Source organism: Dendropsophus ebraccatus, chromosome 11 (genome assembly GCF_027789765.1).
Source record: "Dendropsophus ebraccatus isolate aDenEbr1 chromosome 11, aDenEbr1.pat, whole genome shotgun sequence".
Taxonomy (NCBI): domain Eukaryota; kingdom Metazoa; phylum Chordata; class Amphibia; order Anura; family Hylidae; genus Dendropsophus; species Dendropsophus ebraccatus.
Genome location: NC_091464.1, coordinates 14,492,377 through 14,508,387, shown reverse-complemented (window position 1 = coordinate 14,508,387; position 16,011 = coordinate 14,492,377). Strand labels below are relative to the sequence as shown.

Here is a 16,011-nt window from a genome sequence, read left to right as displayed (position 1 = left end):
TAGCCCGGGACCACGGCTTTTAGCGCGCACGGTCCAACAGCCGTGCCCGCTAATTAAGTCTTCAGCCTTACTGCAGCCCATACCTGTTGGTCTAGTGGGGAGATCGCCCATACCCCCCCCCCACCTCCCCACCTCAATAACTATATTGCATAGATCTCTATCAGAGATCAGTGGGCATATACTAGAAGTCCCCCATGGGGGGCTTCTAGTATATGTGTGTTAAAAATAAAGTTTGAATCATCCCCCTTTTCCCATTTTATAAATAAACATGTTTGAGCGATTATTCATGGTGCGATACCAAAGTATTAACCCCTTAAGGTCAAAGCCTATTTTCGTTTTTGCGCTTTTGCTTATTCCATTTTAAGTTTAAAAGTCCATAGCGCTTGCATTTTTTCACCTAGAGACGTATATGAGCGCTTATTTTTTGCGAAACCAATTGTACTTTGCAATGACAGGCATTATTTTTCCATAACATATGCTGCGAAACCGGAAAAAAATCATTTGCGCTGTCAAATTGAAAAAAAAAAAACGAATTTGTTTTGATTTCGGGGAGTTTTGCATTTACGCCATTCGCCCTGGGGTAAAACTGACTTATTATGCATGTTCCTCAAGTCGTTACGATTACAACGATATATAACATGTATAACTTATATTGTATCTGATGGCCTGTAAAAAATTCAAACCATTGTTAACAAATATACGTTCCTTAAAATCGCTCCATTCCCAGGCTTATAGCGCTTTTATCCTTTGGTCTATGGGGCTGTGTGAGGTGTCAGTTTTTGCGCCATGATGCGTTCTTTCTATTGGTACCTTGATTGCGCATATACGACTTTTTGATCGCTTTTTATTACATTTTTTCTGGATTTGATGCGACCAAAAATGCGCAATTTTGCACTTTGGAATTTTTTTGCGCTGACGCCGTTTACCGTGCGAGATCAGGAATGTGATTAATTAATAGTTCGGGCGATTACGCGCGCGGCGATACTAAATATGTTTATTTATTAATTTATATTTATAAAATGGGAAAAGGGGGGTGATTTGGACTTTTATTAGGGGAGGGGATTTTTTATTAATAAAAACACTTTTTTACTTTTTATTTTACTGTAACTAGAAGCCCCCCTGGGGGACTTGTATATAGACAGCACTGATCTCTCATAGAGATCAATGCTGTGTATATACACAGCAAAGATCGATTAGATCGGTCATAGATCACTATGGCCTGCTGCAGGCATTCCGACGTCATTCCGACGCTGAGGCCCGGCACGGGCAGAAGAACGGATCTCCCCCCCCCCGCGATCGCATCGCGGGGGGGAGATCCGTCCCACTAGACACCAGGTTTGACAGCTGCACTTAGAGGCTTAATTAGCCGGCGAGGCACTGCCCGGCTGCACATGTCAGCCGGGATCAGCGCAGTTCAGAGCGGGGTCCCGCCGGGACCCCGCTCTGAACACCCCGAGTGGCACCATGACGTATCAGATACGTCATGGGTCGCTAAGGGGTTAATCACATTCCTGATCTCGCATGGTAAATGGCATAAGTGCAAAACAAATCCCTAAGTGCAAAATTGTGCATTTTTGGTCGCATCAAATCCAGAAAAATTGTAATAAAAAGCGATCAAAAAGTCGCATATGTGCAGTCAAGGTACCGATAGAAAGTACATATAATGGTTCAAAAAATGACCCCTCACACAGCCCCATAGACCAAAGGATAAAAGCGCTATAAGCTAATGGCGATGTGGTACCATACCCCAGAGCTCCTACAGAAATTGAACGGGAGTATAGCCCCTACATGTTGGAGATGCCTCCAGACCACAGGCTCCCTGTATCACATCTTCTGGACTTGCCCAGTTGTTAAAACCTACTGGACAACCTTTTGCAATAATTTCTCTAGTATTTTCCCGCAGCCCATCCCATATGATCCGGTAGTATGTTTACTAAATCTCACGCCTAAAACGTTCGGTAAAAAGCCCACTAAACTCTTGTTGAACCTATTAACTGCAGCGAAGACCCTGATTGCTCGGCACTGGAAGCAGCAGACCCTGCCTCCCTTTACAGACCTGGTTGCTCGGATCAAGGAGATTTCGCTCTCTGGAGTACCTCACGGCTTCCCTGAATGAAAGGATAGACTTATTTGACCAGGTTTGGGCTCCGTGGGATGCTTATTCTTCCGCACAGGGCTATACATGCTGAGGGATCACCTGTTATTTCTCCCTTTCCCCTCCCTCCCGCTTCCCCTGGTACCCCTCCTGATGTGTCCCCCTTGATGTTGTCTATGTGCCTTTTGTGTTTTGCCTCATGGAAAGTGGAATAATTTAGATATTTGACTTCATATCCCAGCCTTACTATAGTTTTAGGAACAGATTGTCTCTACCAAACCAACTCTATGCGTGGTTGGCATGATGTGAATACGAGCTGCATGGTCCACATTTCTCCAATACTGTGTTATTTGCCTGTCTGGCTACTCTGTAGAGTTCTTACAAAATGTTTTTCAAAAATCTTAATAAAAATTACATTAAAAAAAAAAAGCGCTATAAGCCTGGGAATGGAGTAACATATATTTTCTTAACAATGGTTTGAATTTTTTTACAAGCCATCAAATAAAAGAAAAGTTATGCGTGTTACATATCGTTGTAATCGTATAACAAGTCATTTTTAACCCTGGGGCGAGCTGCGTAAAAATAAATATTCCCCAAATAAAGGACATGCGTGTTTTTTTTTTTTTTTTTCATTTTCACCACACATCTGCTTTTGCAGTGTACTTTATAACGTTACTCTATACATGTTACGTATCCTTGTAATCGTAACGACTTGAGGAACATGTATAACATGTCAGTTTTTCCATAGGACACACGGCGTAAAAACGAAGCCCCTTAAAAGAAAAAGAATTGTGTTTTAAAAAAAATTAGAATCTAAGGAAACCTCTTAATATCTGGCTTTCATTGGTCAGAGCTTCTCTCTTAAGATCCCTGTATTCCATGTATTATAACTATGGAAGGCTTTTGGATGCATTATTTTAGGTTTAATTGCAGTTCTGTTATGTTCCCGGCTACGTTACTTACAGTTGTAATGAGCTGAATGTCTTTCAGTGTCATTTCATCATGTACCTGCAGGCAAAATGCAAACATTGCACGAGAACATTAGCTGACAGACATCCTGTACTTTGTGCTTTTATAGCAGTTCAGAGGATAGCCATGCAAATCCATCCTTACATCCTACTTTCTGGGCCTGAGCTATGTGTGATTGCTACAAGCTGTTTGTAAAATAGAGACTGTTGAGCACTAGAGCTTTCTCCGCAGCAGGATCCACTGATCTATCTTCTATATGGGAAGAGCTGTCACAGTGACTGTAATAAGAATTAGATTTATAAGTAAGAGAGAGAGCTGTAAATGTTTGGACATGGATGACACTTTACAATGCTCCCCAAGTGAAATAATTGGGATGTATTAAAAGATCAGGAAGCTTTTTCTTGTGAAGGACGTGTAAAGGTGTCAAGGATTTCATTTAGTTTCATTTTTGATCAAGGTTTAAAACTATGTAGAGGCAAAAAATAAATTGCAATATGCAAAGAAATAAAACTACTAATGCAACAGTATTGCTTATAGCTACACTTAGTCACTCTGTACCAACAATCTGCCCCACAAACCATGTGTACAGTCAGCTGCTTTTAATCCAAGATCTGTCCTGGGTCCGCTCGGCTGATCATAGTAATTGTCCTTAAAAATAACTTGTTTCTAATTGGCATGGCTTATGCTGCGTTTACACGAAACGATAATTGGTCCGATCGTACGATTAACGATGTCGGAGTAACGTTTTTTTTTTTTTTCATAATCGGCGTTTAGACTGTACGATATATCGTACGGAAAAGTCGTTTTGCGATCACGCGCCTGCAGCCCGGCCCGCCCGTACCCCCGACCACTGCAACCCCCCCCCCCCCCCCCTTCCCGCTCATCCGCAGCCCCCTGCGCCGGCTCGATCGCCACCCCCGCTGTGATCGGCGCCACTCCCCTGCCGCCGCCGCTCTGATTGCCACCCACCGCTCCGATCGGCGAGGAGAACTGATTGGCTGAAGAGGAGGCTTTTGAAATTCCGGGCAACCGGAGGGGCGACCGCGGAGTGGCGGCAGCGATCGAGCCGGCGCAGGGGGCTATGGATGAGTGAGCGGGCGGCCGGACTATCGCGCGACGACTGTTTACACGGAACGATCAGCGAATTTTTTGCGAATGACCATTTGATGACATGTTGAAAGATCAAAACGAACAATTTCTCGTTCGTCGTCTGATCGTTCGCTGCGTTTACACGTACGGTTATCGCTCGAATTCGATCGTTATCACGCAAATTCGCACGATAATCGTTGCGTGTAAACGCAGCATTATGCTGCGTTTACACAAAACTATTATCGTTCGAATTTGCACAATTGAATTCGAACAATTGAGTTTGAACGATAATCAGACATGTAAACGCAGCAAACGATCAAACCGCAATCATTTTGTTCTTTGAACATGTTCTTAAATCGTCTTTCGCAAAAAATTTGCAGATCGTTTCGTGTAAACAATCATTCACCGATTTTACCTATGTGCGAGAGAGGCTCAAGCGATCGCAAAAATGAATTTTCCGTACAATATATCGTTCCGTCTAAACGCTGATCGTTATTAAAAAAAAAAAAAAGAAACTCAGCATTAGAGTACCTGTGCCCTAGGCCTGCACCGCCTCTCCGTCCCTCCTCCCCTCTTTCATAATCATTAGGAATGCCCCTAAGAGGGTGACCTCTCAATCATTACTTGTCTGAACAGAGGCGTCGCAATCCTAGGACATGGGCACTCTAGGCCACGCCAATTTGACACAGGGCAGCAAGTTTAAAAGTTGTTTTTTTAGGACAATAACTTCATCACCTACTTTACAGACTCCAGGAGAGATCTTAGATTAAAAGCAGCTATCCGAAGGTACAAGCTGTTTGGGGGGGGGGGGGGGGACAGATTGTGAGTACAGAGTCGCTTTAAAATGTGTTAAAGGTAGTCTGCTCTAATAATTTTTTTTGCTGCCCCTGTAAAATAAGTGTATTCTTACCCCTCTGCGCTCCCCCAATGTCGTCCTATGTCATTTTTGGTCCTCGAGTGAACGATCCCGCCTCCACCTTCAAGACAGAATCGTCATTGTGAGGGTGACTGCCTGCTCAGCCAATCACTGTCAATATCACTGTCTCATCTCAGCCAGTGATTGGCTGAGCAGGCTTTCACCCTCGGACTATTCCGTCTTGATGCTGGAGGAGGGACATCGGAGGAGCACAGTAAGGTAAGAATACATGGTTTGTTATGTTGGCAACATGTCATGTTATTTGAACTACCCCTTTAAAGACAGAATGGATAGAAAATCTGAGTTTTTGAATGGTGCTGGAAATCTATACACTGCACACTGCAAAATATATATTTTTTTTTTATTACCAATACACAACAACAACTTTGGTTTATCTTTATGGGTGCAGGCAGATTTGTGTTTAATTGCTGAGCTGCATGTAAATTATATCCCTGGGTCTCCACATAATGGTGCAGTCCTGCCAGCTTTGCTGTCGGGGTACCTACTATGTCCTTCCTTCTGGAAGGCACTTTTAGTTAGGAGACTACAGCGGGCCAGCAGTTTGAGCTTTGACAACCTCCATATCAAGTGCCATACACTGGTGAGAAAAATGTTTTTGAATCAACTGGCGTCACAAAGGTATGCAAATTTATAAATTGCTTCTGTTTAAAAAAAATTAAAAAAATCTTCCAGTACATATCAGCTGCTGTGTGTCCTGCAGGAAGTGGTGTATTCTTTCCAGTATGACACAGTGCTCTCTGCTGCCACCTCTGTCCATGTCAGGAACTGTCCAGAGTAGTAGCAAATCCCCATAGAAAACCTCTCCTGCTCTGGACAGTTCCTGACATAGACATAGACAGAGGTGGCAGCAGAGAGCACTGTGTCAGACTGGAAAGAATACACCACTTCCTGTAGGACATACAGCAGCTGATAACTACTGGAATATTTTTTAATTTTTTAACAGAAGCAATTTACAAATCTGCATACCTTTGTGACGCAAGTTGATTCAAAAACCTTTTCCTCCCCAGTGTACCCTTGAAGTATGGCACTTGATATGGAACTTTTTAAGACCAGTTGTTTTGAAAGAAACAAAATTTCGCTGTTCCTTTTAATAAAAATATTTTAAATTCCTTTTATTCAGGCCATGAATAGTGTTAAGGAGGCGGGGCATTTTGTTGCCTGAGCCCTATCACTGCTGCGCTTAAAGGACAACTCCCGCGCTAAGGAAAAAAATCAAAAACCAATCAGAAACCTAGCTTTTATACTTATCATCCCTCCTGAGCTGTCACTGTTTGAATTTCCCACCGTCTGTGTACCTTCTGATTTCTAGTCTTGTTCTTCATTTCTTCCTTGCTTCCTGGTTTCAGCTTCCCATGATGCACTTTGGCTGCTGAGACAAGCCAGCCCCCTGCTGTGACACAGCAAGTGCCTGCCCCTCCATTCACTACAACTCCCATCATACACTACACATGACCCCCTCTCTGGCTCTCTTCAGTCAGGCTGCTATATACACACACTGAAGCTGCACACACATACTTTAACCTCACTGTAGTGTACATTCTGCAGGATTAGGTCAGGGCAGCAGGGGAGAGATAAGACATCTGTGTAGCTGACATGCTGGGAGTGAGGAGAAAGATAAGCAAGTGACATCACTCACTCACTGAGTCCACTCTGCAGCAGGAGGGAGTATGGGGGAGGGGGTCCTGTAGCTGGTTATGTGCCGGGAGTCAGTCACGAGTCATTATTGAGTTGCAGAATGACAGATGGCTTACAGTTGCTCAGCCAATGGGAGCTGAGCAAGCCTAGTCACCTGACCAGGCAGGGGAGGGGGAGGCTGGTGTGACAGCAGCTAGAGCAGCCCTCCTGCTGATGACTCATCGTCACTAGAAGGAGCTGAGAGAGCAGCCTGGTGACGACAGTAATTAGGTATGAAGGAGTTTCTTACACTTCCTGGTGGGGGGTGGAGGGGGGAAAAGACAGGGAAGGAGGACAGACAGGTGATTGAAGTATATTACAGAGTTATATAACTTTGTTATGTGCTTCAATTACTGGGAAAAAGTTTTTCATGGGAGTTGTCCTTTAAGCCTGACTCTTGTGTAATTGGCAATTTGCACAGTGCCGACTGCACGGTGAGGTCTGGCAGTTCTAGGTCCCAGGGAACAATAGGCCCTGCCTCCTTCACATTATTCTTGTTTTTTCCCATGAAAATAAAAATGCAGATGTGGGTAACAAAAGTATTTTTTGAATGTTGTTTTTTTTTTTTTTTTTTTTTTTTTTTGTCTATTAAGTGTCACTGCTGTATTGATGGCAGTCAGGAGGTGACAGAATTACTAAAGAAAGGTCAGAGGTCACTGCAGCCAGTGACTTCCATCTAAAGGCCCTATTCCACGGAACGATTATCGTCCGTATTCGGCCGATATCGGCCGCTACGGACGATAATCGTCCTGTGGAATAGAGTGCAACGATCAGCTGACATTGTTCATGTCGGCTGATCGTTGCAGTCGCTTGTTTTTCAACATGTTGAAAAACAAGCGACTGATATAGCAGCGATCTGTTGCCGTCACTCCGTTGAATAGGAGCATCGGCAGCAGACGCTGCTGTATCCTATGGGCTGCCCGGACGATCAGCGATCACCCGGACAGCCCCCCCGCAGGGCCATTACACCAATCATGAGACCAGTGTGAACAGGGCCTTTGCTGGGGCTCTATACTCAGCCGAATGCTATTGATATAATTATGCTATTCTCTTCTGTATGATAGGAATTATTGCATTACAACGTGTCAGTGTGTGCAGGTATCTCTGTATATAGAGGAAGCGGTCTCATGACTTTTATAGTATGTTCACACAGAGCTGATTTGGGGATGGAAGTGCCACAAGGTATCTGCCATGTGTGACAATAGAGGATTAAATGGTACAAAATGAACAAAGGTCAATCTGCCACTGATGTAATGTATTTCTTTTGTACTTTCAGACTTAAAGAGAGAAGCCAGCATATGTCACATGCTAAAGCATCCCCACATCGTGGAGCTCCTGGAGACGTACAGCTCAGATGGAATGCTATACATGGTCTTTGAATTGTAAGTTTGTCTGTATTTATATTTTTCCCTACTCCTCATGAGATGAATTATTAGGAATACATAACTCTGCTTTTGAGACTGCGGTATTGGGGCAGAGGTTTAGATTTTGGTTTTCTCCAACCTTCTTTAGCAGACATCAGTGAGGAGACTGGAGTCTACCTGCTTTTAGGAAATCTTTGATGGGCTCTAGCATGTAGGTTCCTGACTCTGGGATATGAATAGGTAAAAGTTGTGGTCTCTACGTATGACCTTTTGGGGTAATCATGGATAGTTTGTGAAATGCAGGTGTACTCAATAAGTGAAGGAGACACTGTTCAATTCCCCAAAGTGCTGAGTAATCCAGTCCCAGGAAGGGAACCCAGGGAACGCAGTGAAGCTTTGGCTCTCCAGGCATGATGGGAGTTGTAGTTTTGCATCAGCTGGAGGGCCAAAGGTTCCCTACCCTGGAATAAAATCTTAAAACTTTATCCAGTGTGTCTCTGTTCATAAGGGCCCATCTAAGTCTCCCCCTGTGAGGTCTGTCAAACCTTTCTATATCACAACCACCAGTTATGAAGGAGAATGAAAGACAGGAACTGCAGGATTATCTGCATATATAGAAGCCCTTTTTTAATGTAGCTTGTGTGACTGTTTGAAAGTCGGCAAGTTTTGTAAGTAATGTTATCAGGCAGAACATCAAGACTCGGCATGATAAACAACTCAGTGTCTATGAGGACTGCAAAGCCCCTTTTACCCCCCTGTAACTCAGGAACAAGGGCCTTCTGTTCGTGAGCAGAAATCTAAAGGGTTATCTAAAGTAGAGAAATTTAGCTATTTTCTTGCACAAACAGCGCAACCATTATATGTATTGGGGTTTTGGGGATTATGTGGGAATTTTATTATATAACCTTTTTTTCTTTATTTTATTGTCCCACCATGGAGACTTCCCTGTGTTATCACTATAGTTGCTGCCATCCCACCTTTAGTGGTAACTGCTGTGATCCCTTGCGGCGGGTGCCCAGATATCACTGACAGCTGGCACCCATCGCGGATAGTACTGGCACAGGTCCTTCACCACGTTTGTCCCAGGACGTAACTGTACATAGTTGAGCAGCAATGCTCAAAAGGGGCGTTACGTCCTTAGTCTTGAGCGAAATAAAAGCATTTTTCTACATTCTGAAATCACAGACAGATATATGAAAGGTACCTTGTGTCTCCCTGATCTAACAGCATTTGAGTGTCAACAGTTTAGAACGTGAATAGCAACTGACATATTCTCTTAAGGGTACAAACCCACTTGGCGGGTCTGCAGCGAGTCTCCTTGCTGCGTTTTGCAGCGAGACTCGCTGCAGATCCCAGCCCTATACTTTCATTAGCAGAGAAACTCGCAGCAGGGATGTACATCCCAGCTGCGATTTTGTCTGCAGCCCGCCCCATTAACCCCCTAGCCGCCGGACATTATACATTACTGGGTCCCCGTTCCTGCTTGCTTTGGGGCTCCCGGTGTCTTCACTGCCCGCCCGGCCAATCAGTGCGCTGCGGCGGGGCAGCGCACTGATTGGCCGGGCGGAATGTGCCGTGAGCCGCCGAAGCAAGCAGGAGTGGGGACCTGGTAATGTATATCCTGCCCAGCCCCCGGCCGCATGATCGCCCCCTGCACCCCAGGCCGCATGATCGCCCCCCGGCCGTACGATCACAGCCCCGATCGCCCTGATCGGGGCTGCGGGGGGCGATCGTGCGGCCGGGGGCAATCGGGGGGCGATCGTGCGGCCGGGGGCAATCGGGGGGCTATCGTACGGCCGGGGGGTGCGGGGGGCGATTATGCGGCCGGGGGCGATCGGGGCTGCAGGGAGGGCGGGCAGGATATAAATTACCAGGTCCCCGTTCCTGCTTGCTTCGGGGCTCCCGGTGTCTTCACGGCCCGCCCGGCCAATCAGTGCGCTGCGGCGGGCCGTGAAGACACCGGGAGCCCCGAAGCAAGCAGGAACGGGGACCCGGTAATGTATAATGTCCGGCGGCTAGGGGGTTAATGGGGAGGGCTGCAGACAAAATCGCAGCAGGGATGTACATCCCTGCTGCAAGTTTCTCTGCTAATGAAAGTATAGGGCTGGGATCTGCAGCGAGTCTCCCTGAAAAAACGCAGCAAGGAGACTCGCTGCAGATTCGGCAAGTGGGTTTGTACCCTAAAAGAGAATATCAGCAGGTTAGATGATTCTAACATGCTGATGATAACTTCATCTTCTGTTCCCCGTGTACAATAAGAGCTAAAGCCCCTATTACATGGGCCGACATAGAGGAGTAAACGAGCGCTGACTGCTCCTCGTACCCTGCTGGTGACGTGGCGGCAGCGAGTATGTGAGTGCAGGGGGTCTGCAGGGGGTGGATTAAAGCAACAACGTCCACTTACTTTCCCAGTTCCAGTGCAGGGGCCTGCAGGACGCTGCTCTGGTCTCAGACAGTGCTTGAGACATGATGTTTCAAGCTCAGTCAGCCATTCAGCAACTGTAGGGGGGTCCCGCCTCCGTCGCTGAATGGCAGAGCGTGCTTAAAATGTCACTACTTAAGCCCTGTTTCAGAACAGGGAGCGTCCAGGGACTGGAGCAGCGTGATGCGGGCCTCAGTGCTGGGACTGGGTAGGTAAGTGGATGTTGTTGCTTTCGGCCACCCCCCATAGTGAAAAAAACCCTCTCACCCTCTTTAACCCCTTAGGGTGCGTTCACACCTACCGCATCCGCAGCTTATTTTTCCGCGGAAATCCGCAGGTCTGGTAGTGCAGATTTCAACCTGCGAGAAATCCGCATATGTGTGCGTTTTGCGGTTTTTCTGCAGCAAGTTTATCGCAACTGAAATGTCCGTTTAGAATGAGAGACATTTTAAACTGACATTTCAGTTGCGATAAACTTGCTGCAGAAAAAACGCAAAACGCACACATATGCGGATTTCTCGCAGGCTGAAATCTGCACTACCAGACCTGCGGATTTCCGCGGAAAAATAAGCTGCGGATGCGGTAGGTGTGAACGCACCCTTAAGGTCAAAGCCTATTTTCGTTTTTGCGCTTTTGCTTATTCCATTTTAAGTTTAAAACTCCATAGCGCTTGCATTTTTTCACCTAGAGACGTATATGAGCGCTTATTTTTTGCGAAAACAATTGCACTTTGCAATGACAGGCATTATTTTTCCATAACATATGCTGCGAAACCGGAAAAAAATCATTTGCGCTGTCAAATTGAAAAAAAAAAAACGAATTTGTTTTGATTTCGGGGAGTTTTGCATTTACGCCGTCCGTCCTATGGTAAAACTGACTTGTTATGCATGTTCCTCAAGTCGTTACGATTACAACGATATATAACATGTATAACTTATATTGTATCGGATGGCCTGTAAAAAATTCAAACCATTGTTAACAATCATACGTTCCTTAAAATCGCTCCATTCCCAGGCTTATAGCGCTTTTATCCTTTGGTCTATGGGGCTGTGTGAGGTGTCAGTTTTTGCGCCATGATGTGTTCTTTCTATCGGTACCTTGATTGCGCATATACGACTTTTTGATCGTTTTTTATTACATTTTTTTCTGGATTTGATGCGACCAAAAATGCGCAATTTTGCACTTTGGAATTTTTTTGCGCTGACGCCGTTTACCGTGCGAGATCAGGAATGTGTCTTGTATATAGACAGCACTGATCTCTCATAGAGATCAATGCTGTGTAAATACACAGCAAAGATCGATTAGATCGGTCATAGATTACTATGGCTTGCTGCAGGCCATAGCAATCTATTGCCGAGCCGGGATCAGCGTCATTCCGACGCTGAGGCCCGGCACGGGCAGAAGAACGGATCTGTCCCACTAAACACCAGGGACGTGCGGCACAGTGCCTCTAAATGCAGCTGTCAGGTTTGACAGCTGCACTTAGAGGCTTAGTTAGCCGGCGCGGCAAAGGGACCCGCGCCGGCTAATAGATGCACTGCCCGGCTGCACAAGTCAACCGGGATCAGCGCCGTTCAGAGCGGGGTCCCGGCGGGACCCCGCTCTGAACACCCCGAGCGGCACCATGACGTATCAGATACGTCATGGGTCGCTAAGGGGTTAAAGCGACTCTGTACCCACAGTCTGCCCCCTCCTAACTGCTTGTACCGTCAGATAGCTGCTTTTAATCCAACATCTGTCCTTGGGTCCGCTCAAAAAAAGCAAAGACAGAAGCGGGCCGCTTAAAATAAGCAGAAGAGGTGAACAGAGTGTATGCTCACCTGTACAGGTTGTGCATATGTAGGCACAACACTATCAGTAGCTCAATATAACACCACAGCCGGCTACAGGTGCCTCACGGATAAACCAGGAGGTGAAGACAGTAGCAGTAGAGCGAATTCCCAGCAGCAACCAACTGGGACAGGAAAGAACCTTCCAAACGAGCCTGGCGCAGGTGTAGGGAAATTCAGTATATCATACACCACCAAGGAGAATCTCCAAGCGGTATAATATCATAACAAGCGGTATTTATTAACACATTTAAATACTTAACCACCATTAAGAAAACCGCAACCCACTTCTGGGTCAAGCTGAGCATAAAAAAAGTCCTTCACAGTGTAATCTGGGCATCCTGCTCATCCCTCTATGGAATGTCCAGCAGTTCCAAACACAAGGGAAATACCTTATAAGTCCATTTTGCAGATCTTCAGAATGCCGGTGTCCTTCCCAGAGGCTCCAATCATGTGACGCATCACATGGCTACGATCACATGACTCATCACATGAGAGGCGCCGGCCATTGTGACTACTTCGAAAGATCTCGAACAGGAGGGATTAATTCCCGCCCCCTCCTCAGACTAGTGCAGACTTGAGGACTGTTTATGCTCACCGTGACCCGGAAGTTGGTTGCAGTTTTCTTAATGGTGGTTAAGTATTTAAGTGTGTCAGTGTTGTTGTACACACATGCCTGAGGAAGGCTCTATCTTATTTGTGAGCTTTGCGTCTGTTAATAGATACCGCTTGTTATGATATTATACCGCTTGGAGATTGGTGGTGTATGATATACTGAATTTCCCTACACCTGCGCCAGGCTCGTTTGGAAGGTTCTTTCCTGTCCCAGTTGTTTGCTGCTGGGAATTCGCTCTACTGCTTGGGTCTGTTCGGCAGGTGATGCAGTTATTGTCCAAAAAAACTTTTAAACTTGAAGCCCTGTGTCAAATTGGCCTGGCCTAGAGTACCCATGCCCTAGGCTTGCACCACCTTTGTCCCTCCTCCCCACGCTCCTCATCATTAGGAACTCCCTAGGGCAGTTTTTTTCTATTCATCACTTGTCTAAACATTGCACAGGTGCCTTAACCATCAAACACATGTGCAGTATTCACACAGCTGATGAATAGGAGAAAACCTGCCTGGAGCATTCCTAAGGCTACGTTCACACAGAGGAAAAGGGGCGCATTACGCGAGGAAATATTTCCGCCTGAAATCAACTGACGCTGAATTCCGAGCAGAATATAAGCAGAATGTAAGCAGAATCCCTGCGTATTCCGCTAGGAAAGTGTTCAGCTCGTAATCAGCTCTTGACAAATTCAGCGCGGAATACTCGAGGAATCCGCGCTGAATCCGCATGCATTCAACGCTGAAATTCAGCGAGTATTTGGCGAGTAAGGCCCTGTTCCCACTGAGCAAAGGTAGCGGAATTCCGCGACGGAATTGTCCGCCGCGGAATGCCGTTAGCCTCCCGCTCATAATGGGAGTCTATGGGAGGCGCACGCTCCTGCTCTGTACGCGCTGAAGAATGAACAAGTTAATTCTTCAGCGCGTACAGAGCAGGAGCGCGCGCCTCCCATAGACTTCCATTATGAGCGGGAGGCTAACGGCATTCCGCGGTGGACAATTCCGTCGTGGAATTCCGCTACCTTTGCTCAGTGGGAACGGGGCCTTAACTAGACTATACCAGAGTATATACTAGAATCCTCCTCTCCCCCCCCCCCCCCCCCCCCCCCCTTTTTTTCCCCATTTCAGCGCTGATTCAGCGCTTAATTTCCGCTTGTATTCCGCCCTGAATACGCGCGTATTCCGCTCTGAAACAGAAATTCAGAGCCCCATTGATTTGTGTAGGCTGTGTTCATTCTAGGATTTGTGTTCATTCTTCTGGCGGAAAGCGGATTAGTTCAGTGCGGAAATTCCACCGTGTGAACTGCAGAGCAGAATTTTCATTCAACACAATGGAAATCAGCTCTGCACCTATTTTAACGGCTGAAATTTCAGCGCTGATTCAGCGCAGAAATCCAGCTACTTTTGCTCTGTGTGAACGAGCCCTGGTGAAGAGAGCGGGAAGGAGGGATGGAGGGGCGGTGCAAGCCTAGAGTTGCTTTAAACCTGTGTGTGTATGTGAAATAAAATTAAAAAAAAATTGTGTGTAATATCATTTTTTAATTCTGCATACAGATCAGGTAGCTTTTTTTGCTCTTTGTTCGTGTGCCCTGGGCTATTTATTATGCTGAAGCTAGTTACCTTATGTTCACCATTGGGAAATACTGTATCCTTTTCTCACTTTAACAAATATATTGTGGTTGGTAAATTGTTGTGCATGCAAGATAGTGCCGGGAATTACTGTAAGCACGTTCCATGAGCAGCAATTTCACTCTTGTCCAAAAGGTGGCAGACTTAATCTTTCCATCCTGTAATGTGGACAACATGTAATGTGGAAGGTTCTACCTAATTTACATACACTATGTTCTTAATCTGTGTACAAACCACACCTGTATAGCCAGAAGTATTAGCGCTGTACAACTTATTACTTATTTGGCAAGTGCTTTAAATAACCAATCACAGAAAAATACACATTTAAAAAGTTCTCTATTCTGACCCTTTATAACCTCTTTATTTTTTGGACTATAAGGCTATTCGTAGATTCTTAGATTTTGCGCCATAATCTAAACCTCACTTTTATATATGCACATTTTTGATCACTTGTAATTTTTTTTTTTTTACTGGATGGGATGTGACCACAAATCGGCAATTTTTTATATATTAAAAGAAAATTCTACACTAAATTGTAGTCACCCCAGGGGACTGTTATAAGTAATACTATGGCAGCTTATAGACCAATGTAGTACATGTGTGCTGCATCAGTATCCTCACTCGAAAAGCTGTCCCAGAGCCAAGGTGGACCGGACGGCCTAGCAGAAGCCTGGGGCTGTCTGTTGAATTGATCGGCTTCCCGTGATGGTCCCCACCGGACCACCAATGAGGGCTTTAACATGCCATTAAAATGCTGCTGTCATAAATCCCAAAAGGATGCAAATAAAAACTATGCATGTCCTGGAAAAAACAAGCCCTCATATGGCTATACCGTCAAGAATGAAAAGAAAACAGAAAAGACTCTTGGTGGCCAAGCAATTTTCTTTTTTTTTTATCTTCACCCACCAAGGGGTATAATCTGGTGTCTGTAGTGGACCATTTTCCCCATGTTCCATGTTATTTTAATGCATACTTCAACTCCCCGTGTGTGTGTGTGTATGTATGTATATATATATATATATATATATATATATATATATATATATATATATATATATATATATATATATATATATATATATACATACATACACTTTGCCTTTTTCTTTATACATTCTTTATACGTTCTTTTATGTGTTATATGATGATTTGATACTTGATATTTGAAACTTCAGCAAACGAGCCGTCTGCTCTAATGATATCTTATAATTTATATCTGTGTATTTACGGTAGTTGAAATGAATTTCTATAAAAATAGAAGATGAAAAACAACTTGATGGCACTTTTTAAATTAGTCTTTTTGTTTGATACTCTGTATCTGATCATTTGGTTCTCTTTTATTTCTTGATTGGACGACTGTCGCCTTTACGTTAGTGAAGTCCTTAGAGCAGGTATGTTCA

At 45.1% G+C, this 16,011-nt stretch overlaps 1 protein-coding gene across 3 annotated transcripts in view; it reads left to right on the top strand.

Annotated features, from left to right (window-relative positions):
* The window catches only part of CASK (calcium/calmodulin dependent serine protein kinase), a 202,657-nt gene that overhangs the window by 56,362 nt on the left and 130,284 nt on the right, over nt 1-16,011 (top strand). For all 3 annotated transcript variants that reach the window (XM_069945841.1, XM_069945842.1, XM_069945840.1), the window contains exon 3: nt 8,041-8,146. In XM_069945841.1, the coding sequence (XP_069801942.1) occupies nt 8,041-8,146 (106 nt within the window). The remainder of the gene's footprint in view (nt 1-8,040; nt 8,147-16,011) is intronic.